The 24,733-nt window shown below is 37.0% G+C and overlaps 4 protein-coding genes across 14 annotated transcripts in view; 2 read left to right on the top strand and 2 right to left on the bottom strand.

Annotated features, from left to right (window-relative positions):
* Window positions 1-407: 407 nt before the first annotated feature.
* LOC144967601 (density-regulated protein homolog) lies at window positions 408-21,108 on the bottom strand. 6 transcript variants are annotated; one of them, XM_078905087.1, is made up of 7 exons: window positions 20,888-21,108; window positions 6,761-6,866; window positions 6,368-6,387; window positions 3,922-4,012; window positions 2,878-3,057; window positions 1,213-1,349; window positions 408-587 (listed from the first exon to the last, which is right to left on the bottom strand). In XM_078905087.1, exons 2-7 carry the CDS (start codon window positions 6,849-6,851, stop codon window positions 543-545), a joined length of 564 nt encoding a protein of 187 aa, XP_078761213.1. In that variant the 5' UTR covers window positions 6,852-6,866; window positions 20,888-21,108; the 3' UTR covers window positions 408-542. The 6 variants fall into 6 exon arrangements, with proteins under 6 accessions (XP_078761213.1, XP_078761217.1, XP_078761218.1 ...); XM_078905091.1 differs by having other exon boundaries at window positions 3,928-4,012; window positions 20,888-21,067; XM_078905092.1 differs by having other exon boundaries at window positions 3,928-4,012; window positions 20,934-21,059.
* On the bottom strand, window positions 8,912-10,379 carry LOC144969208 (uncharacterized). The gene is made up of 2 exons (XM_078908320.1): window positions 10,217-10,379; window positions 8,912-9,834 (listed from the first exon to the last, which is right to left on the bottom strand). Exons 1-2 carry the CDS (start codon window positions 10,377-10,379, stop codon window positions 8,912-8,914), a joined length of 1,086 nt encoding a protein of 361 aa, XP_078764446.1.
* LOC144969207 (uncharacterized) lies at window positions 14,603-18,902 on the top strand. The gene is made up of 2 exons (XM_078908319.1): window positions 14,603-16,270; window positions 18,774-18,902. Exons 1-2 carry the CDS (start codon window positions 14,603-14,605, stop codon window positions 18,900-18,902), a joined length of 1,797 nt encoding a protein of 598 aa, XP_078764445.1.
* A 201-nt stretch (window positions 21,109-21,309) lies between the features above and the next one.
* Window positions 21,310-24,733, top strand: part of LOC144967598 (uncharacterized) — a 20,081-nt gene continuing 16,657 nt past the window's right edge. For 2 of the 6 annotated variants that reach the window (XM_078905076.1, XM_078905071.1), the window contains exons 1-2: window positions 21,325-21,412; window positions 22,549-22,596. The gene's annotated coding sequence lies outside the window, so the exon portion shown is untranslated. Of the gene's footprint in view, window positions 21,417-22,548; window positions 22,597-23,000; window positions 23,028-24,733 lie in introns of those variants that run through there. The other 4 variants (XM_078905072.1, XM_078905074.1, XM_078905075.1 and 1 more) reach the window with 4 other exon arrangements.

Here is a 24,733-nt window from a genome sequence, read left to right as displayed (position 1 = left end):
TTTCCGTTAGTTTTTTTGATTATTTTTCACAATCTAACACTATTAAGTAATGTTTTCACTCATAAGATTTTGAAAAGGGAAAAAAAAGTTTTTGGGTGCAATAATCTTTTACAAGAAAAGTGGCTAAAGTGACTCCATATTACAGTAAGACGAGACCTCATCCCTATTAAAACGACATGACAATTTTTTTACTGACAAAGAACGCTGTTAACGGCCAGGTACTCATTCTACATCTGACTATGGTACGAGAATGTGAGTAAAGAGCCTTTTCCTCAACTTTGCACTGCTCAGAATGAGTCTCAGACTCTGGACCTTCCAATCCAAAGAGTCATACCACTAGACCACATAGCCGTAAGGAAAAAAAACCAACAAAACAATACAAAGGAAAATAAACAACTCATATAAACTTGAATCTTGTCATGTTTTGTATTCATTAATTTATGACATTCAAGCAATACAATACGTATTATAAATTCAGCATACTGGCATCATGCAGTCAAACTCGTTCTTATTTCCACATTAATAAATAATCTATTTACATTTCAGGCTTTCTTTTCTCCACAGTCATCTATACTGTCTTCATCAATCTGAAAAAAGTAAATGTGAAATAAATAGATCAATAAATAAAAGAGGACTAAAATGAACAAATATCATTCAGTATATTACGCCATATAAAACAAACAAAAACGAAAAACACACATTCCATGGCATATCTCGTCTTATTTTTTAAAGGTTTCACCAGTGCTTGCAACACAATTGGGTCTTATCGGCGCCAGTAAAAAGGAAGCTGATGCGAAATTTTTTTTCTAGAATTACAATTAAAGCACTCAAGAGAAAGGAAGACAAAGAGGAATCTCGTCTTTAATTGTGCCAAGGGGGAGAAGGGTTAAGAGAGGAAAGGAAAAGATGATTGTCATTTTTGAAGGGAATGCTCCCAACAGATGAACACAAGCACAAAAATATCCCTCCCCATCTGTCCCCAAGAGCTGAGTAACGAAATTTGACACAAGTATAACAGTTCCTCAACAGGCCCTTTTTATGCTGTGGAAAAATTATAAGCTACAAAGCTTGATATAATTTTTATTTTTAACTATGGTCACGGTTACATTTTAATTAATGATATGCTCTGATTGAGAGTATGCCATCCAGTAAATGTTCACAATTTTGCATACAGAATTAACCATAATTGTAATAATAGGCTATTTCACTCACCACACTCCATTTTTCTGGTAAAATGTCAAATAATTCGTCTTTGACATCCCCCTGTATGATGATCTCATCCTCATTGATTGACGAACCGCAGGAAAATCGACCGGCAAAAAATTTACTTGCTTCTTTCAAGTCAATCTCTGTAAAAAAAAAAAAAAAACAACAAATAAACGTGTTTTTAAATAGCTCAATATCCACTAAACATGCTCAAAAAGCTTTACAAAGGGGTCTCTTGTCAACAGCAACACTTGAAATGCAGGATGAGATGTGATGCCTGTTCGACAAAATTACAGGGTTTTTTCAACAGAGACAACACTGTTAACAGCCAGGTACTCATTTTACACCTGAATACAGTGAGAGAATGTGAGTAAAGAGCCATTTCCAACGCAGTGGACTCAAACCCAGGACCTTCCGATCCAAAGGCGAGTGTCACACTTCATAGCCGCACAAGACCATCAAATTGAGAAAAAAAAAGCAAGAAAAAAATGAAAGAATGAGTATGATTGCATTATGCATCAGAGAAAAGAAGAGAAAGTTAAACTTACAGCCTTCGTAGCACGTATCACTTATAACATTTTATCAAATGAACGGATGATAATGAAATGGTTAATTTTGGTGTCAACAAAACAAACTGATCAGCATGTGATTTACACGGAAAATAACAATTCCTATGATTAGTGGTGCACTACTTGATAAGTGATATTTACAATACAGCTATATCCGTTTAATGAATGACATTTGTTCATCGTGGTTTACCACAGGGAATGAAATAATATTGCTTTTGTCTTCAACTTCAATACCATCTAATTGTTATGAAGGCAACAAAATTATCAATCAAAAGAAATCTTACAAATCACTGCTTTAAAAAAAGTAGTTCTTCAAAGCCACCAGGCCCATGGAGCTGGATTCCAGACAAGTCCTTTTGCGTTGAAGTGAGTGCTTTACCAACTGAGCTATCTGGACCCCTACTGTTTCATAAAGTTCACAAAAAAAAAAAAAGAACTATTGAACGGTTAAAGATTTGTCAAAAAGACAATGGAATTTTTTTCTCTCCCAATGTTATTCTATCATAATGGTAAGAGAGAAAAAAAGAAAAGAAAGAAAACCAAGAGCAATCAAAAATGGACATCAAATATAATTTTTTTACATCTACAAGCTTGATGAAATGCAAATGTTGCTGCTTGTTGAAGCTCAAAGAAATAAAAAACAATAATAATTACACATCACCTGTCTTCATAAATTATATTGAAGCTTCGATTCCTTTTTAGTATTGTTACCGTTACAGTACTAGTGTGATTCTTGCACACTCGAAAGAGAAGACATACAGCCTGCTAGAATCTGAATGTGCTGAAACATCAATCCAGCGTGATATATTGCAGAGCATGCTAGAATCAGGGAGTTCTGTACAGTTGCGTCTCTCAAATCTGGATTTCTCAATTATCCGCAAAGGCGGGATGGATTTTTTCTCTCTCCTTTATTTGTACACTTAATGGACTGATTCCACAATCCGGATGTCTCTGTAATCCAGACAAATTGCTGGGAATGGAGGTGTTTAGATTGGAGATACAAGACTGTATTTATAAGCTTGATGAAAGCATACAAGCGCCACCCACCCACCAATTATCATTCGTTACATTGACGACCAATTAAAGTAAACGTATGACTTACCATATGAGGCTAATCCACCAACGATTGTGACTTTCCTCTTCTTGCCTCTTGATTGACTCCACAGTTTGATTCCCTGGGGCTCGACTTTCTTCTTAGTCTTCATCATGGCCTTTCCTCCCCGGGTCTGTCTTTTCTTCTCTCCCTTGGCCCCATCATCTTTGGCCTCAGGGCTTTCTTCTTCTGTATTTACAAATACATATATTTTTAAAATGTGACCCATTGTGTCTATGTGGTGATATGCTGGAGAGAATCAGATGTCTAAAAGTAAATTTAAAGTTAAGATGATTTAAAATACAAATCATTTTTCTTTTATCCTGTTCTGTAAGAAACGATACTTTATCTCCTAAATAAAACTAATAAATATAACCCAAGTTTAATAGTTTTGGCTATTTAAGTGAATGCAATATTTACCAAATTCAGTCCCTTGATTGGTGAACAAAGAATAATTACAAAGACCTTTTTACATGGGAATGTTATCTCAGTTTTATGGCTTGCTTTAACGAATTGTGTGATTTTGTGAGCTTTGTTCAGTTGTGGAAACCGTCAATCCCTAAAAAAAATAATGTTAACATTGTACTTTCGTCTCTATAGTGATCACAGTGATGGACATGACTAAGGGACAGAATCTATGAAAAATGCATTCACCTAATATATATAAATGTCAGCTTCTCATTCACTGAGACATAATAACACTGTTTTTAAACAGCAGGTTAAAAAATAAAATTCTTTTAAAGTCCAGAGTGGGCACGTACAGCCCATGGAGCTGGAGTTTATCCCAACCTATATAGCGTTAAACAGACAATAGCAATTGCTTGATACACTTTCAATTCTTGCAAAGTATTACCCACTAGATCTAACAGATACCGCTCCACTGCTGAGTGGATAGAATGGGGGAGTTGAGGGTGGGGTGTGAGGAGGAGGAGGGTTAACCATTGTTGATCTGCTGCGTGCTATATTCAACATCCTTTAACAAAATAATGACAGGTGGTGTTTATTCTATTTTGTTTCAATAAAACCATTAAAAATAAGTACACTTGGATCCACCTTTACCAGTGCTCAGTTTCTCAAACTCCTTCGGCACATTCTTCTCAAGCCAAGCTTTGCATTTTTCATAATTAGGGTAATATTCACAGTACTGAAAAAAAAGAACAAAAAACAACATATTCACTGTACTGGAAAGAAAAATGAACAAAAAATAAAACGTCAGTTTGTTGTTTAAAAAAGGAAATAATCCTGTTGTTTATTTTTTGATGCCATACAGTTTAATTCATATTTGTTGATTTTCGTGGGACAATACAATTTTAGTTTATTATATAAACAACACATTATTTTATGGATTGAACAAAAACTATGAAGTACAAGGAGGAGAGAAAAGAGATTTCAGAAATAGTTTGTTAAAGACGGATTCATAAATTGTGTATCCATTATATATAAGAGTTTGAATATACTGTACTCATTAAATCGATAATAATAAAAAATAGAGAAATTTCCTTAATTCATCCCACAAAGGCGTGTGTAATCAGGACCTATTTCAATTCAAGAAGAGTGATTAAACCAGCACATCGGCCATCATGCAGCACTTCAAAGTGTGTAACAGGGAGAACTATCATAAACAAGTTGATGGAGCCAGTACAGCCATAGATTCCCTCAAAAAATGTTTGAATTCTCCTTTCTCCATTGCTATCCTTCCATCTTTTTCTTACTGGGCCTTTCTTTCTTTTTCCATTTATGTTTATTTTTCTAAGCCATCGTGTCTTTAAATGTCCAAAATATTTCAACTTTCTAGCTTTAATGTTTTGCACCAGCTGCCGTGGTGTTATTTTAATGTGATTTCTTATTTCTTTCTTTATTTTCACTGTCCATGGACCTTCTGAGTCCATCAGAACATTTCATATCAAAGTTATTAATCCTTTCTTTATTGCACTTTCAGATGATCCATACTTCAAACCCATGTGTCGCCACAGGAAATATGTGTGACCCGATTATTCTCAATTTAGCTGGTTTTCCTGTCCTTTTCAATAGATTTGCATCAGTCTAACCTACTATGTTTAATCTTGAAGATCCTTAATTGTTTTTCAGAGATATTTAAAATGTTTTAATATTTCAACATTTTTATATGTCACTTTTCTCTATATCGAGTATTATACAACATTAAGCCACAATTTTTACTGTGTACATTTAGACGCTATCAAATTTTCTGGTCTAAAAGAAATAGCGTAAATGTCTTGACCCTTCTGTCATATTAAAATAAAATTTAAAAAATAAAATAAAATTACATTTATTCATCCCCAAGGGGAAATTTGCCTTTAGGGTCTAATCCAAGGCAAAGCTGGAATAACCCAGGCGTCAGCCGCAGTGCAGCGCCGCAAAGTGAGCTAGGGCTAGGTGACTTGCTCAAGGCCACACAGCGCAGCGGCGGATGATCGAACTCGTTACCTTTTGGGTACGAAGCAAAGACCGTACCGCTGAGCCACACTGCCCCATTGTTTGTCCTAAAGATTAGAATCATGAATCAATTCCCCCAAGGAGCCAGCCTTGTAGTAACACTATTTCCCTTTCCTCTTGATCATGATTAGCACAAATGAGTAAATATTTCAATAACATTCTTTCTAAAAAAAAAAAAGAGAAGCAAATGATAGACATGAATGATAATTAAATTAAGATTAAGTTGTTCTGTTTTTTATTAAAAATCAATATAACTTTGATTATACAGTGAAACACGCATTCATCAAACAAGCATTTGACAAATTCACGGGTTCAATGAACAAGGACAGAATTCCCAAATCATGTCCTTCATTGTCTTAGTAAATTTTTTACATCCATGAACAGTTTTCAGTTTCAACGAACTGAACAGAGATTTGGCCCACACACTACCCACGAAGAGAGAGTGTAAGTGAGAGAGAGAGAGAGAGAGAGAGAGAGAGAGAGAGAGAGAGAGAGAGAGAGAGAGAGAGAGAGAGAGAGAGAGCAAGTTGCATTGTGTCATAGCCTTTGTGACCTTATTATAGCCTGAAACTGAAACTGGCCAACCCCCCCCCCCCCCCCCCCCCCCCCCCCCCCCCCCCCTTCAATTTTATGAAGGGTATAGTTGTGTAGACAAGTGCCTTCCCACCTCCATTCTTACTGCTTCCCCCTCTCATGTTATCTCATGTGCCTTATTGTATGACGTGATGGTGTATGTTTTGTAAATCAGCAGAGTGAATGGTATTCACTATTTTACCAACAAAAAGGCATCAATCTACGAGACAAGGAAGCGCAAACATTGAGATATTATATACGTGTACAGTAGGCTACAATACAGTTTGTGTCTCTTGCCTTACAGCCGTGTTCATGTATTCAACAAACTTTTCCACCTGTCCCGCATACTTTGACGAATGCATGTTATACTGAAATTCATAATCATATCTTTAGTTAGTCTCGTAAACATGCAATTCCACCTTCAATAAGCCAATGACACTACTTTAAATAATAATTCTCATTGTAAACTTACTTCAATTGGTACACTGCATTCTGGGGAGGAAAACAAAGGCAAACGGTCATTACATAAAATTGATGTTCGAGATTTTATAAACAATTAAATCAAGAAAAACATTTCAATATTTCAACAAAAACCACAAGGACAGTAAGACAGAGGGAGAAAAACTTATCAAAGGATAAATTTATGAGATAGTTGATAACACTTTTAATAAATTATATCAGTACACTAAGATGATGCAGTCCTAATCCCTCCATCATTACCATTGTCTGAGAAAATGTTCCAAACATGCCGAAATAGTAAGAATTATTTTAAATAATCCCCCCCCCCCCCTCCCTCTACATGCTCCTTACTCATTAAAAAAAAAAAAAGAAACAAAAATATCCCCAAAACATTAAGAGTTTGTACCTCCACAGTAGAGCACTCTGACAGGGTAATTGACATCTGACTGGGGTCCTAAGATTTCAAGGAACGGTTTGGGCTCTGCAGCAGCAGCCATCTGATTTCTCTTGTTCTGGTAAAGTGTAAAATAAACATTTTAAAAAATTGAAAATACTACATTTTATGATTATAAGAAAACCAAAATAATATTAAATTTTTGTCCATGTGTCGGCTTTTAAGAAGAAACATCCTGCTGCAGCAGCCAGCCTTCTGGATGTCCACTTATTTTTTTCTATCACTCCCGAAGTTCTCACTTTCAGGTTTATAATAAGCTCGGAACTGATTTCATCAACTGTAAACATGAAATAATGATGGAGCCAAATCTTTTTTTAATGAACAAAAAGCTTTGGAAAATCAAAAAGCTGCAAAATGCTTCCTTTACAATGTCTACCTGACAAGGAAACATTAAGATAGTAACAATGAGAAGGACAAGTCATGACATGCAGATTTATTTATTTGTTTTTTTTTTTTGTTTTTAAGGGTTTTACGGCACTTGCAACACATTTAGGTTATATCAGCGCCAGTAAAAAGGAAGAAAATGGGATAGTAAAAAGTTATAGAATTACAATTAAAGCACCCAAGAAAAAGTAAGACATAGGGGAACTGGGAACAAATAAGGATCAGATGTAGATTCCAAGAGCATACCACCAATGTACTTAGTTTGAGATCACCTAAAAGTCTCATCCAGACACAAGCACAGGTCCCAACTAAGAGGAATACACTCCTTGATACCTTGATACCTCTTCTTCGGGTTGAAGGCTATGCCTGTAACGCGCACCGGCATGGTTGGGGCGGAGCTGGTAACGCTTGTAATGCCAGTGTTTGTCTAACTTGTCTTTGAACTCATTCACTGTCCTCGCTTTAATTACATCTTCTGGAAGGCTGTTCCAGTTATCTGTCACTCTGAGTCCAAAGGAGCATTTTCTTACATTTAATCTGGCCTGTCTTTTTTTTAATTTGTCGCTATGTCCTCTCGTTCTATTAAATGTGCTCTCTGGTAGTATTTGCTCTCTATCTACTCTATCTTTCTCGTTTATTATACTTATATACTTGTATCATGTCTCCTCTTTGTCTTCTGTAGTACAATGATGGTAGTTTGAGATGCCTCAGTCTATCTTCATATGGTAGATGCTTCAAATCTGAACAAAGCTTCGTTGCTCTCCTTTGTACCCTTTCAATTTTATCCATGTCACCGACATGCTGTGATATCCACGGTGCATTACCATATTCAAGTGATGGTCGTACCAGAGCAGTGTAGAGCCGCCTAATAATATCATTATTTCTGCTGGTGAATGTCCTTTTAATAATTCCGAGAGTTCTGTTTGCTCTATTTATTGCACAGTTGACATGATGGTGGAAGGATAGTCTGTTGTCTACATGCACTCCTAAATCCTTTTCTACTTCTGTTTCCCCTAGCTGCTGGTACACTCCGTTATCGTCTCTCATTCTGTATGTGTGCTTTGGATTTTTGTAACCAAGATGCATTACGCTGCATTTGCTTGCATTAAACTTTAACAGCCACTTGTCTGACCAGTCTGATAATTTGTCGATATCATCTTGTATAGTATGTCGGTCACTTTCTGTTCTTACAGGTCCAAACAACTTTGTATCGTCAGCAAATATTCTGATCACGTTTTTTACAACATCAGGTAGATCATTGATGAATACGACGAATAATACTGGACCCAGAACACTCCCCTGTGGAATGCCGCTGGTGACATCCGACCACTGTGATGTGTGCCCGTTCAGTGAGACTCTCTGTTTTCTGTCGTGCAGGAAGTTAGATATCCATTCGTTTATCTTTCCTCTGATGCCATAGCTATGTAGTTTTTGAATGAGCCTTTCATGGGGTACAGTGTCAAATGCCTTTTTAAAGTCGAGGTATACCGCATCCATCGGTTCTCCCCTATCCAAGGCGTCTGTCCATTCATCAATGCAGGTAATTAGTTGTGTTATGCATGATCTCCGAGGCACGAAGCCATGTTGCTCATCACAGAACAGATTGTTTGTGACCATATGCTCCATCACATGTTCCTTAATTATTGCCTCCATCACTTTGCATGGAACTGCTGTCAGACTCACAGGTCGATAATTGCCAGGAGTGTTTCTATCACCTGTTTAAAATATTGGAGTAACCTGTCCAAGTTTCCATTGTTGTGGCAAGTTCCCGTTGTGTAACGACGTTGTGAATATGATTTGAAGCGGTGTGGCAATTTCATTCGCAATTTCCCTTAGCACTGGAGGGTGGAGTCCATCAGGTCCTGCTGATTTGCCTGGGTTAAGCTTCATAATATTTTTCAGTATGTCTTCTTTCTTTATAACTATACTGACAAGTGCCTCGCTGTAATGTCTTGTCTCCAATGCTGGCACATGGTTAGTGTCCTCATGTGTAAATACACCACAGAAGAATTTGTTCATTATTTCTGCTTTTATAATGTCCTCGTTTTGCAGGTCTCCATTACTGTCCCGCAGATCACCTACCCCGTTTCTTATTGTTGTTCTCGATTGGGTGTATTTCCAAAAGGCTTTTGGGTTTTCTTGGATCTCATTTGAAATACTCTCCTCAAAATCGCTCTTAAGCTTCCTTGTGTAACTTCTCAGTGTATTTCTGGCGTCACAATACAACCTGTAATCAAGGCTATTTCTGGTCTGAAGGTATCTTTGCCATGATCTGTCTTTAGTCTTGATAAGTCTAAACCCTTCTTTATTCATATATAGATTTCTTTTTCTCTTTCTTTTAGTGTCGTTAGCCTTGTGCACAGGTATGTATTGCTTCATCGCGGATTCTAATATATTCTGGAAAGTGTCCCAATCCTCTTGCTCACTGCATTCATTAAGTGTATGGGCCCAGTCTATGCCACCAAGATATTGTCTCATTCCTCTGTAGTCCCCTTTGTCATATTTGTACTTCACGGTTTTACTTTCAATTGCCTGTGTTTGACATGTATAATCGAATATGATGGTACAATGATCACTGCTGCCCACTGGGGCCAGATACTGGGTGTTATTCACAACATTCTCCTCGGATGTTAACACTAAATCTAGTACTGATGGTTGTTGGTCCCCCCTATATCATGTTGGTCTTTCGATATGTTGTGTTAAGAAACAGTCCATGAGGCATTCTGTAAATAAATCACTGTCTGAACCTTCAACTGTAGCTGCACATTCCTCCCAGTTTATATGGGGATAATTAAAGTCCCCAACAATTACTAGGCGCTCTGGGATCATATCTACTATGGCACGTAACATATTTTCCAGGTTTCTATTATTTTCATAGGTGCTTGACGGACTACGATATATGCATCCAAACAGAAGTTTATGATTGTTTCCAAGAGAAACGTTAGCCCAAACACATTCTGAAAAGTATTGTGTACTTGTACATTTGAATTCCGCCCACGCTAAGTTTAGTGGAAAAATATATACAGATTCCTCTCCCATCCATTTCTAAATTATGAATTGGGGTGTGATAACCCTCAATACATATCTCTGCCTCTGTGAGGGTGGTTTTACTGTACTTTGGTTTTACTTCTGTCAAGGCAACAATGTCAGGTTCATGATCTTCAATAAGCTGCAGCAAATCGGGCATCTTTGTGGTTATTACGTCTACATTAGTTAATAAAATCCTTAACCCACCTCGAACAAAACTTTGGTTAATTCTAACAATATTTACAGGTGAATAACAATTTAAATTAGGTTTATGTACAATTTGTCTGTTCTCCAGTGGTTTCTGAGCTAGAGATGATCCTGAGGCTTCCCTTGGACAACTCTGTTGTTGCGGATGACCCAGTTTTCCTCTTTGCCTTCTGCTCTTGATTCTTGGTTTTTCTCTTTCCGCTCTACTAGTAGTTTCTTCCATTCCTCTCGTTCTAAAGGGGTCCTGTCCTTGTTTACATAGATTGTATTGAGAGTTTCAATCTCCCTGAGTTTCCTCCCGATCCTTAAGATTCTAGTGGCATCTTCTTCACTTGTTGTTTGTATCCTGAGGGGTCTTGCCGATGTCGATTCCTTCTTTCCTAGGCGAGTGGGATTGGTAAAGGGAACTTTAATGCCCACTTGGTCCAGTATATCATTCACTGTCCTGAGGTCATCGCTTTTCACCTGCTTTGGGTCCTCGGCAGAGCTTTCGGCCAAATTGTAGAAAATAATGTTTAGCCTTCTTTCTTGCCTATCCTGCACCTCTTTGACTGTTAGCTCTACATGTTCAGAAGGATGTTTGACTACTCTCTCCTCCAAGGATTGCACCTTCTTACCTAGGTCTTCGTTTGATTCATCCACCTCCTTAAGTTTCTCTGAAACTCGTGCTTCGAGTGCGCCAAAATTTTCTTCTAGGGCGTCTTGTCTGGCCGATAGGCGCTGTAGCCCTGACATAAATCCACTGGCAAACCTATTACATTTCTTGCAGTACCAGTGTAGGCCCTGCGTTTTGTCGGCTTCTGCATCCTGTATTGCTTTGTATAGTGAGTCACTAACTCCTTCACAAGAAGTGTGGTGCCACAGCTCACACATGTCACATTTTAATGCATGATCTTTCTTCCCAACATCTCTGTCACACTTTCACAATTTGTGTCCTCTTTCCTCGAATCCTTTCTAGATTGTCTCGTGGACGTTTTGCTGCTTCTATCTGAACTCATATTGCTTGATGGCTAGTAATGTAACAGTTATAGTTAAAGTCCTGCGTTACAGTTACAGATTAGTCGGCTATCCTTATCCTTATCTTTTTTTATCACTCAACTTTCGCTCTCTTTCTCCCTGTTGTCTCTTCCTTTCCCTCTTTCTCACTCCTCTCTCACCTTTTGTCGTAACGATCAGTAGTATTCTCTTTCAATCTACCTTCTACAGCCTCTCCTCTTGTTGGGCCTCGATCCTTTTGATGTTAAGCTACCACACTTCCAGGAATTCCTATGAGGTCACTTTTTGTTTACCGTAACTATTTGGAAACAAAATGGCTACCACTAGGTATTCCAGACCAAAATTTAGATAGCTTTAAATAGTAATCCAAGACTTTTTATTTCAAACTATGTGTTGATTGATGTACAGAACAGAAGAAACTATTAAAAAATATTAAAAAATAAAAAAGTTATGGCCTTTCGAAATAGCGAGAAAAAGTACTCTTTCGCATTGCAAAATACTCCATTTTTGAGATCTCATTCTAAGAAAAGTAAATGACTAAGAACCCAAAGGATCACTTTTACATAAAGACTTGTACCCACAGACTTTGTCTAATTTTTTCCCGTGCGCTAAGAAACACGGTTAAAGAGCTATTGAGATCTGAAAATGGAAATTTTGTCATTTTTCGCAATCAAGGGAAATAACTGATTTTTCGTCAAATTTACCGATTTTCAAAATTTCATTAAAAAATAACTAAGGATAATAAATAGTGCAAATATACCTCAAAATAAACAGAAAATTGTAAACTATAAGCAACATTTAACACTAGACCTTTCATTTAGAAATACTCTTGAAATGAAATGAAATTTGGATGCCACAATCAAAAAATATAAAAAATCCATGATTTTCAAAAATTCATAGAAAATTTTGAAACAGCCACAGAATAACCATTTTAGTCTTAAAAGAATTGCAAAGTAATAAACTATGCATGGATGAAGCATATTCACAGTCAGACTGCAGCAGATAACCTTGAGAGCAATCTAAAAACTGGCCAAAAACGGTCAACCAGATAAAATTATTGACTCTGGGGAAAAAAAGGAAATGTGATAAGATGAGACAAAACAGATGTTCCAACACAAAATGCACCTTGTATGAGCAATATAAATTCATTAATGGACAATTCTCACCCAAATCCAATCAAGTAATACCCTTCAAGCGCTGATAACCCTTTGTAATAGCCTTAGCAGCAACTGTCCAAAGTCAAGGACTTGCAGAAGATGTCACTTCGAAGTCCCACCTGAAGACATACTTGGACTCCACTTCTGCAATGTCCTCAACAACAGGCCACTTGTAAGTAGAGGCACGAACAGAAGAGTCGATGAGGAACCTAACATAAGCCCGTTGATCACTGATAATGGTGACCAACATAGAACTTTTGGTCATAAAAAACTGCTACCCATTGACCTTGACTTGTGAATCGAAACTCATCATAGTCATCGTCCACATCAGAATCAGACTGATCACATACATTTTCCTCACTATCATCAATTTTCCTTCTCTGTAGAGGCAGTGGTGAGCGATGACACTGTCGAGGCCGTGGTGAACGACACTGTCGAGGCAGTGGTGAGCGATGACACTGTCGAGGCAGTGGTGAGCGATGACACTGTCGAGGCAGTGGTGAGCGATGACACTGTCGAGGCCGTGGTGAACGACACTGTCGAGGCAGTGGTGAGCGATGACACTGGAGTGTCAGAGGCTGACATTAGAGTCAGCACTGACAGTGCAGAGACAGATGTTGATGATCCAGGTGTAAAGTAAGGTTCAAAAGTCGAACTGGCAAAAGATGTCACCTTCCCTGGATCACGACGAATATTTTCCCTTAATTTTGCCATTATTGCCTTTGTTGACTTGACAGCATTTCTAATGGATTTATGATGAACTGGTCCGAGCTTCAGAATACGTAAGAGCCAATCAAGTAAGAAGGACTCTGGCAAACCCTGCTGTGTCCAAAATAAGAGCACACTGCGAGTGATGCTCAGGGCACTCAGCGAAGGCGACAAGTAATCATAGTCAAGAATTTCATTGAGGAAAATTTTACGCTCTGCATGGCCGTGGATTGACCTAGCCGTATCCAACTTCCTGGCGATGAGTAGTCCTATCCTCTGGACAAGTAAGACACACTCCGGATAGAGGTACGTAAACTACTCTGCAATCTGCAGAAAGAAAATAAATGAAAAATGATCACACACTGCAGGTAAGCTGCTGGAGCAGATTTATGAAATATAAGCAAAGCATTAAACAATCCGTCTTAACCAAATGGGGTAAAAACAGCAGCATGATATGAGCACTGAAATATGAACAGGTTGAATGCAGTAAATAGAAGTCCCTCAGAGACAGAGCCTTACATTCTACGGTATATCTTGGTTTTTGTAGCATTAATTGGGCAGTAACTTGATTGCTACCGTATGGATCTCAATACTTTCTGCTTGATAGAAGAGAATCAATTACTGGTGGTATGAAGAAGGGCTTTAAAATAATGAAATAGTAATGATATGTAATAACTCAACCGCACCTAATACCAGCTTCTGTGCTTGTGAGTAGGGTACTTGCAAACCATAGGGTCCCAGATGCAATACATACCTTAGCCTCAGATGACCCCCACTCACATCGCAGAAAGTGTAGCTGAAGAAGAACTCGATTAGTTAAAGTGGCACTCCAACAAGCAACAGGTCGCCGACCTTTCCCCTTCATGTAGTAGTGTGTAGCGCTGGTGAACGGCTGCATCCATTACCACCTCTGTGTTATTCTCTATTATTTGCAGATTTTTATTCGTGAATTCAAACTATTGGACTATAATTTTTATAAAGTTGTGATTTTTAGTCTTCAGTGCACCCTGTGATGATAACGTTTTATGTATTTAGTTGATTTTAAATTAAATAAATGGATTTTACTCTTCAAGAGGCCGATTTTTATCCCTGATTTCTACGAGCCGCCATACCCCATTCAACACCCTATTGTTATTGTTTTTATCTTTAAATGTTGTCACCAGCACTTGGAATGCCAGCGGCGATTCAATACCACCATACTTTCTTGCTGTCCCTTAACAAATATAATACAACTTACCAGCTGCCCCCACTTGTTTTTTTTTTTCGATTATATTATCATGAACTATTATCATCACATGTGTTAAAGAATCAAAACATGACGAGTGAACAGTTTAAGGAGAGGATAGACAAAAATAGAAATGGAAGGAAGACAAGACGGGGGAAAAGTGGTGGAAGAAAGAAAAGGAAAAGGATAAAAGTTGTCATGAATGTATTTAATCGTTTCTTCACACCGTCATTCCAACACAAGGCCATTGAACGACGACATTCCTTGCTACCTATACAAATAAACAACTCATCGTCTAACAACAATTATCACAATCATAAATGTCTTAAAGTTGGCTTGATTAACGCAAGGTCCGTTACTAAAAAGGAAGCCTTAATTGAAAATATTATCATTGAGAAGGATTTGGATATTTTTATTATCACGGAAAGTTGGCTTAAAAACAATGACAGTAAACTGATTCCACGAGGATATAGTTTCATAGCACAGCATCGAAAAACCGGTCGAGGAGGAGGGATTTTTGTTATTCATAAAGAATCCGTTAAGCTACAGAAAAACAAGACGCAATCGAATTACAAAACTTTCGAATCTCTAGATATGACATTAACATCAGAAAGGAATGAGAAGTACCATGTTGTTGTAATTTATAGACCTCCTCCATCTACAAGGAATAAACTCACTCATAATCAATTCTATGATGAAATCGACACGCTCGCGTTAGAAACTAGCACAACCAGTGGTGAAATTCTTATATTGGGCGATTTTAATGTTCACATGGACGATCTAACGGATACAAAATGTTTGAAGTTAAAGGATATTTTAGATAGTCACAATTTAAGACAATATGTAAAGGACGGAACTCACAAGGCGGGGCACATCTTAGACTTAATAATTTCCAGGAAAGATAACAAAATAATTGATAACGTTGACGTTTTGGATCGCACAATTTCAGATCATAACCTGATTGCTTTAAATCTAAAAATCGAATGCAAAACAACCGTCAAGAAAACGATCACATACCGGAAAACAAAATCACTAAATAAAGAAACATTTCAAGAATCCATTAGGTCTTTGGGTTTACTCGCCTCTGTTAAGAGTTGTGATAATGTTCACGATATGGTAAACACATATAATAATTCACTGAAAACTGTGTTCGATGAGCTGTGTCCATCGGTCACGAAAGAAATTATTCTTCGACCAAACACCGAGTGGTATTGCAACGAGTTACAAACACTGAAACATCAACTCAGATCTGCCGAACGGATTTGGCGTCGATCCAAATTAGAAATTCATAATCAAATTTATTTAAGACTAAAACACAAACGGAACAAATTAATTCTATCATGTAAAAAAACATACATTAAAAATAAAATAACAAGTGCCAAACGAAACTCACGTGAACTGTTCGCCACCCTGAACAAACTGATGAAGGATCATCCTTCAAATAATTTCGAGGACCCTATTGCTACCGCAAATAGTTTCTCTCTACACTTTAGAGATAAAATATCAGGTATTCGGAATAATTTGGACAAAGAAGAGATAATGAAAGCACAAATAAATGAAACTAATGCACTTCCAGCCGGAGCAGCATTCGACGAATTTGAACCCGCCACTGAAACAGAAGTACTGTCTGCGCTGAGACAATGCTCCAAAACAACCAGCCCAATAGATCCCATTCCTTCATGGCTTGTTATTTCTTGTGCTGATATTTTGGTTCCCGTTCTTACTCATATTGTAAATGCTAGTTTGTTTATTGGTGAGGTATCTAATAATCTTAAACATGCTATTGTCACTCCCATATTAAAGAAATCTAGCCTTGACAAAGAAGACCCAAATAATTATCGACCAGTCTCGAATCTCACCCTCATGTCTAAACTAATTGAGAAAATTGTTGCTTTTAGGCTTAACACGTTTTTGAATGAACACAATTGTTCTCTAAATTTCAGTCTGCTTATCGCCCCTTTCACAGCACTGAAACTGCTCTTATTAAAATCCATAATGATATCATAAATCATTTATGTCGGAAAAATGATGATGTTATTATCATACTACTCGACCTTAGTGCTGCTTTTGACACAATAGACCATACTCTTTTAATTGACAGACTTAAGACACTATACGGATTTGGGGGTACTGTCCTTGACTGGTTTTCTTCTTACCTCTCTGACAGAATTCAATCAGTGTCTGTAAATCGACATGACTTCTCTTCTCCTTGTCCCCTATCTTTTGGTGTACCACAGGGTTCAGTTCTGGGACCCTCTTTATTCACCCTCTATATCAGACCATTAGGTGACATCATCTCAAAATATTTTATTAAGTACCATTTTTACGCAGACGACACCCAATTACTGTTTCCCATTAATATCGACAATCATCTCAATGTTATAACGGATATAGAAAATTGTATCTCTGAGATAAGTGACTGGATGTGTTGCAACAAACTCAGGTTAAATGAAAATAAAACAGAGGTGTTGCAAATTACAAGACGGGGCTTCGTGGACCTTTCCACGCTTAACCTGAATCTTTCTGATTGTGTAATTCCCATCACTAAAGAACCTGTGAGAAACTTAGGAGTTTTATTCGATACCAAATTAAACATGTCTGCCCATGTCACTAATGTAACTAGATCCTGCAATCTTTACCTTAGATCTATTGGTGCTATTAGAAGGCTTCTTGATATTGATACTACTAAACTTCTTGTGGTCTCTTTGATTCTTACCCGCCTTGATTATTGCAATAGCTTGCTCTATGGCTGTGATAATAATGTCATTAATCGACTCCAAAAGATACAGAACAAAGCAGCTCGATTGGTAACGTTATCTAAAAAGTGTGAGCATATAACACCGATTTTGGAGGACCTACACTGGCTACCTGTAAAGTTTAGGATTGAATTTAAAATACTCACCCATGTTTTCAATTGCTTAAACAATTCCGCTCCTGTTTACCTTCAGGAACTTATCCACCTTTATGAACCCAGTCGAAATTTAAGATCTGCCAATTTAAATATCCTAAGGGAACCCCCAAAATCGTTAGTTTTTCATGAGAAATCCTTTGACCACCATGCCCCCCGACTGTGGAACTCCATCAATATTGAAACTAAAAATAGTGAAAATCCACTTATCTTTAGAAAACGGTTAAAAACTGAGCTTTTCAGTAGGGCATATAATTTGGACTCTTAGTATGTATTTTATTATAATATATTATGTTATCATCGAATTTGTGTGGTTTTAACATGCCAGTTCTATATTTGTATATCATACATGATGTGTTGATGTAAAGCGCCAGTGAGCAATTCCAAATTGGAACTAGGCGCTATATAAGTTCATTATATTATTATTATTATTATTATTATTCATCAAAAACCTTCATTTCATTTCCTCATAGTCATCATCAACAGAAAAAAAAAGTAATCAAGAGTCAATAAGTAGAAAAACAGGTCACAAAAAAATGGGATTTCAAACTTTCTACATTGCCAACCATTACTATTACCATCATGGATATTTAAGCTTATTTTTATCTACTATATTATGCCTAATCTAACAACAAAGCATTATTTAGAACATTTTGAAAAGAAAAAAAATATGATACAAGAAGAGTGGTGCTAAAGTTACTTTACCAATGACCACAAAGTACACAATATTTGAACATTCTGAAAAAGAAAATTCCATAGGTAAGGTAGCCAACTGGTTGTTTGTATGGAGAGAAAGGGGGGGGGGGGGGGGGCTAGGAGAAGAGAAAGAGAATGAGTATGTGTGCGAGGATGAGAGAGAGATAAGTGTAAGAGGGGACAAAGATTAGACAATGAGAGAAATAATGAGAAGGAGATAGAGCGAGAAGAGAGAAAGAGAGTTGGGGGGGGGGGGGGGGGAGTAGAGGGAGAGAGAGAAAAAATGAAAAAAAGGAGATATAGAGAGAAGAATATAGAGAAGAGAGTGGGAGGGGGGGGGGGGGGGTAGAGGGAGAGAGAAATAAATAAATAGATAGATAGAGAGAGAGAGAGAGAGAGAGAGAGAGAGAGAGAGAGAGAGAGAGAGAGATCCTATCTACTAATTTGAGCATCTAACATTATCATTGGAAATGGCCAGTTCACTGTTTGACTCAATTGTCAATAAACAATAAAAAACATGAAAGCCGAAATTCGTTATTTAACTTCTACCTATCTTAAGGATTGATTTGGAGACCCAAAAAAAGTAATTTAATTGAAGCAACACATAATTTCAGGAGTGTGCTTATTCCCCGTCAATTGATAAACAAACGCACTCAGTCGGGTGCCGCCATCTTGGATTTTTATGCCGATGTTGCTAGGTCGTGTTTGAAGAAAGATTTAAACACAATTCTTGACTTTGAAGTCAGCAAATGTCCTACACATGTTGAATTAACTTATATTTTATGATATCATGAAAAAACAAATTAGGATTTCATGGTGTAAAAAATTAACAGAGATCTGTTCTGACATGGAGTTTCAAAATGAGGTCATTCTCAATATTCTCATTCTTGTCCAAGTCAGCGGACGATAATAAAACATCATTTATGTAAAAGATAGAATTAAATGTAAAATTGATTTAATAAAAGCCAAATTAAAACACTTACCTAGTGATTCTTTTAAAAATCTGTTGAGTTCATATCCATTTTAGGAATTGAATAACACAAAGACACTTCACTTGACTGAGACTCAACTGAGACAACGATGCTAGGCACGCCGGAATCAAAAGTGAAAATGGAATGATCGCGTTGTGTTGACGTTTGGAACTCCCGCGGGTGGTACAAATCTCGGAAACCATCGAGAGTTAGATATTATAAAGAAAAAATGTTTCCAATCCTATTTTTGGCTTTAAAAAAATCGAAATTTGTGAATTTTTGCCGATTTTAGGTATTTTTTTCTGAATATTTCGATTTTTTTAGGGTTTTAATGTAAATAAATCACGTTGTTATTGGTATCATTAGAAAGAGATTTTAATTCCCTTTCTAATAATGCTATTTGTAACACGATCCAACAAAAGTACTAGTAGCGTTGGCGGTTAAGAAATGGTTACCCATAAAATTTCGGTTATTCGCCGCGATAAAAAAAACGCATTATGTCATGCTCTTTACAAGGATCTAATAAACTATATTTGCAAGAAAAATAATCAAATCTGACATGTTTTAGAAGGAGAATAGATAAGCTTTTCAGTGATATAATTTTAACCCCTGTAACTTAAATAGAAATATAGATTGCTTCAAGTGAAATTGGTTGAAAATTAGAGATTTTCAGGCCCGTTACACAGACATGGACTGGATTGGGATACCTACTACCACAGTTCCCGCCAAAGTCGACGGAGAAAGTCTTAAATTATTCTTAAATTGTTCACATCAGCATCCAAGTCAGGTCAAATTTCTTCGATCTGAACGTTTCAATTATGAATTCCAATGAACCAAAACATGAATTAGGCACGAATTTGTTGTAAAATTTCGAATAATGATAAACTTGGTAAAGAGACAAAAACACAAGCAACTCCCCCCCCCCCCCCCCCCCCCCCCCGCGCATGCGTATATGTTTACCAATCATATGATATAATATGCATGCGTATATGTTTACCAATCATATGATATAATATGTAAACTCAACATAATACAATGCATAACAGAGAGATGATTTACAAGGAAAAAAATATCATCTCCCAAAACTATAACTATACATTCGACTGTTTCCCTCCCAGCCAAGGAGCTCAGGCAAGGATCAGGACAAAACTAAGTAATCTCATTCCAAGACAAAGACAGAAAACAATTGGGAAACGGGTATGGGGGGATAGAAGACACAGTATGTACCTCGCTGCCCACTATGGGAGGTCAGGATCCCCACCCAGGATTTATTATTTAAAGCAAACTTCAAATTGAAACAAATACTCATTGAGCCCTTCCTCGTCAAGGGCTTCAATGGTATCACGCTGGCTGCCTGAGCAAAAAATGTAACCAGCACTTGTACTTGCACCGGCCGCAACTGTTCCGTCCATTGTATTCTCTACTACTGAAGCAATATGATGAACATGATGAATCATCGTTCAGAACAACCTCTGTCTGGTTCTCTAACTTAGCTTCGCCAAGGATGATTTCTGTCTTTCTCTTTTTGCCCTTCCCCAACTGCCACCTCCTTCTCCCTTTCCTGCGTCAGTGACAATCTCAATCTTCTCTCTGCTTTATTTTTCCCCTCTCCTGGCGTTTCCTTTCCTGCTCATCTCTTTCTGCCTTCCTTTTAGCAGCCACTCTTAAAGGACAAACTGCTTAGTACCTATTGACGCATCTAGAAAAAAACCCCACAAAAACAATGAGGTGACTGTGTGACAATGGACAGGGTTTGGGTATACCGAGGGTTTGCTGTCATCACCTCTTACTCAAACTTACTCTTGTGTCAGAGTCACTCGTATTGCTGTGTAAAACAATCTCTCACCAAAATAAGTCTGGTAGTCCAAGAATGATTTCAGTCAAGTAATATTCTTATTCTTCTAATTACTTCCAAAGGCAGGTTCTGGCTGACAACAAAACGAGACAACAGACTGAACCGGATCAAGCAGTTAAACAGTCAAGACGAAATCTACTTTCGATTCCGAATCGTTCTCTATCATACTAAAAAATAGAACGGGGTTTAAAGACGTTAAAATGAAGCTAACAAATTTTATGTGAAATCACAAAAATTAAAAACATATCATAAAAAAATTATGAAACACTCGTTCTAAAATATTTTTGAGCGGAAATGTAATGACAAAACCCAAAAGCTTAAGTTTTAATTTTTAAAATTTGTTCTCCGAAAAGTCATTTGATCGCTCATTCTACTTTTTAATGTCACTACGGTTGTTGACAACGGTAATGAAGAACTGAGATGCCTCAACTTGTAACGGAACAACAAAATAATACGTTGATTTCTCGCTTGTAGGTACTGAATATTAAATGTTTCCATCTTCATGAAACTATACATTATTTTGACACAGTTATGCATCATACCACAAAGTTAATTTATTTTTTGTGACTGAGGTGCACTCAATACAGATAACATTAATCAAATGACAATATTTTAATAAGGCAAGGGAGCGTAATTCGACACCCAAAATTCGGGTGTATTATTTTGTCACCAGATAATTTGACATCCGAAATTTGGGTGTCTCTTATCACCAAATAATTCGGCACACTGAACAGTTGAGTGATAATTTTAGTTTGTTGTTTTTGTTGTTGTTTTCTATTCTTTTTGTCTATTAAAAAAAAAGACAAAACAAAAAAAAAAAAAACAACAAAAACAAAACAAAAACAAAAAACAAGCAAACAAACAAAAAAAAAAAGAATAAAAAAGAACAACAAAAAGCAAACTCGTATTGTCTATCACTCACGGTTTTTACCCCAGTAAACGAACAACTCTCTCTCTCTCTCTCTCTCTCTCTCTCTCTCTCTCTCTCTCTCTCTCTCTCGGGATTTTTAAAATATTGCTGTAAGGGGCAATATTTTGCTTTTGATTGAAAATAGATACATATATTTCCATTACAACAACAAGCTCATATGATTATGAGACCTACAAATAAGTTAGTCTAGTGTTACCTACTAGGTCGTGCTAGGTGTCTCTCAGAAATTTTCGCTATGATTGGAATGACTTTCATAAGTTTACTATCTAGCTACTGTGATTATTACTATCATTATTATTCTATCATCATCATTATTATTAGGAACTGTGTTTTCAGTCCACCAGTGGACTGAATACACAGCTGTGTATTCCGTCCACCGGAAGAGATTATAATTATACGGGCTGAACTGTTTGACTGAGTGTGAGAAGGCGAGGTGGCCGGCTGATTTAGCACAGCGTAACTGTAACCGGGGTAGGGTGGGTTAGGTGTTCAAGCTCCTTTCTAGGCATAATATTTTCTTTCTTACTTTCTTTTCTTCAAACAAATTCTTGATTTTCAACCTCAACACGTTGACACCATTCCTAGTGACTTGAGAAGTTTGAACGATATTTTACATTTTTTATATTTTATATTTATTTACTTTTACTCACTTTTAATATTATTATTTTGATTTAGAACACAGTGAACGTCAGGAGAGCTCGAGGCCAGTGATCGATGTGAAAAGTAAGTGACCACATAGAACCTTACTGGGGCAAACAGTACTACAACTCTGATCTCCTTGGAAAACTCATCGGTTTTGATAATCACAAAAATTCTAACGGACTAAGGAAAATTAGAAATAGATATAAATGTTAAGGAAGATGACTCTACATTCTTTTAAGGACTCTTTTGTTTTTATAGGTTTGATGGTGCTTGTAAAACATTGAGGTCTTTTTAGGGCTAGTAGAATGGAAGAAATGGGATACCAGTCAAAAAAATTCTTAACTTTACAAGACATGATAGACAATGAACAATAGACTAGCCCAAAAAGACGAAGGACAAGAGATGATTTTGAAAGAAAAGGATGTTGGAAGAAGACAAAGTCAAAACTGCCCGATGCGGGGGAGGGGGGGGGGGGGTGCAGGCGTGCTCGAGGCCAGTGATCGATGTGAAAAGTGGCCAAATAGAACCTTACTGGGGCAAACAGAACTAAAACTCTGATCTCATTGGAAAAAATCATCGGTTTTGATAATCACAAAAATTCTAACGGACTAGGAAAAATAGATCGAAATGTTAAATTTAAATTAATTATAGAAACATTATTCTCTGTGTGGCCAATTTTGGCTAAATCGGTCAGGCTAATGGCTATCTAGCAGCCACGGTAAGAATCTCGGGCTCCCGATTTCGAGCAACTCTCATCAAGACTTTCCGAGAGTAAATAAAACGCTGTAAATGATATTATTAAGCCGTCAAATTGCCATAGATTGTATGCCTGTCCATTTCTGATGATGCCTAACCTATAATAGGCTCAGTATCAATGTGGCCAATATTGATTAAAGTAAGTATCGACGATATTTGGTCCTTTAAAAATATTTTTATTTCCGGTGGACTGAATACACAGCTGTGTTTTCAGTCCACTGGTGGACTGAAAACACAGTTCCTTATTATTATTATTATTATTATTATTGTAAAACATGGTAAAACTATACTGACAAAAATGATAATGACAAATTAACGAATGAAAAAAAATTAAGAATATGAAAGAATGATAATAATAACAAGAACAATAATTATAAACAAATCAATAAATCAGCTTTAAAAATAAAGGGAAAAAAATAGAAGGAAAAAAAAATTAGTATTAAATAAAAAAAGAATCCAGGAACTTCTAATCAAGACCTAGAGTCAAACAGCTTAACCACTTCAGTCCTCTTGTCACACTAGGCTTTCATGTCATTCAGGACAAGGAGCTCACACTACATTCTATTTATATGTTTAGGTAATTTCTATTCGGACAAAGGGTTTACATTTGAATTGTTCATTGTTTACATCATTTCATCCCTAAGCATTTTGATTAGTCCCTGCCTTCAGACAACAATTTAGCCGTACTACCACCATGCTGATAATGGTACTTCCAAAATCCTAGTGGAAGACTGTCGCCCTGAAGTATGTTCATTTAAAAGTTGAATTTTAAAAATGCAGTGCCATTCATCATCCATGGAGTCAAAAAATATTACAGTCACTAGCAATCTGTGATCCAAACGTTTTGAAAAAAAAAATGAGTTAATAATTCCTTCAAAGCATGGCTTGATATTTTCTTGACACCTTACATTAATATTATGGAGATCTTATTTAACATCGCCATTTTTACTCACACTTTAATCCAAACAAGTTTAATAGATTTCAGATAAAAATTCATAGGAAATGAGGAAATCTGAGTTAATTCCTTACAACAAAATAAAAATGTATAAGATCTTTTATGATGGATTCATGTTGTGATCTCAGTCCCTTTGCGTTTGAAGTGAGTGCTCTACCAACTGAGCTATCAGGACCCCCTTGTCCTTCAGAGCCATTCAGCCCATGGAACCAGAGTTTATCCAGGTTTCTATAGCATGAAATGGACAAGAGCAATTGCTTGCTACCCTTTGGATATGACGCTAGTCTGTTGCAAAGTACTTTTCACCAGATCTGACAGACCTAGCTACCCAATCACTGCTGGGTTGACAGGGGAGGGGGGGGGGGGGGGGAGGGTTTCAGAAAAAAAACGTCGACAGCACCCAGGATTGATCTCGGTCCCTTATGCATGGAAGTTACAACAAAATTCATTCAATAATAGAAAAAAAAAACAAAACCCCCCAAAACAGGCCAAAATGTATGCACCTCA

The sequence above is a fragment of the Berghia stephanieae genome, chromosome 3 (assembly GCF_034508935.2).
Source record: "Berghia stephanieae isolate SIO BIC M18660-M18661 chromosome 3, UCSD_Bste_1.3, whole genome shotgun sequence".
Classification (NCBI taxonomy): Eukaryota; Metazoa; Mollusca; class Gastropoda; order Nudibranchia; family Aeolidiidae; genus Berghia; species Berghia stephanieae.
Note: the sequence above shows the minus strand (reverse complement) of the source record. Positions and strands in the feature narration are given on the sequence as shown.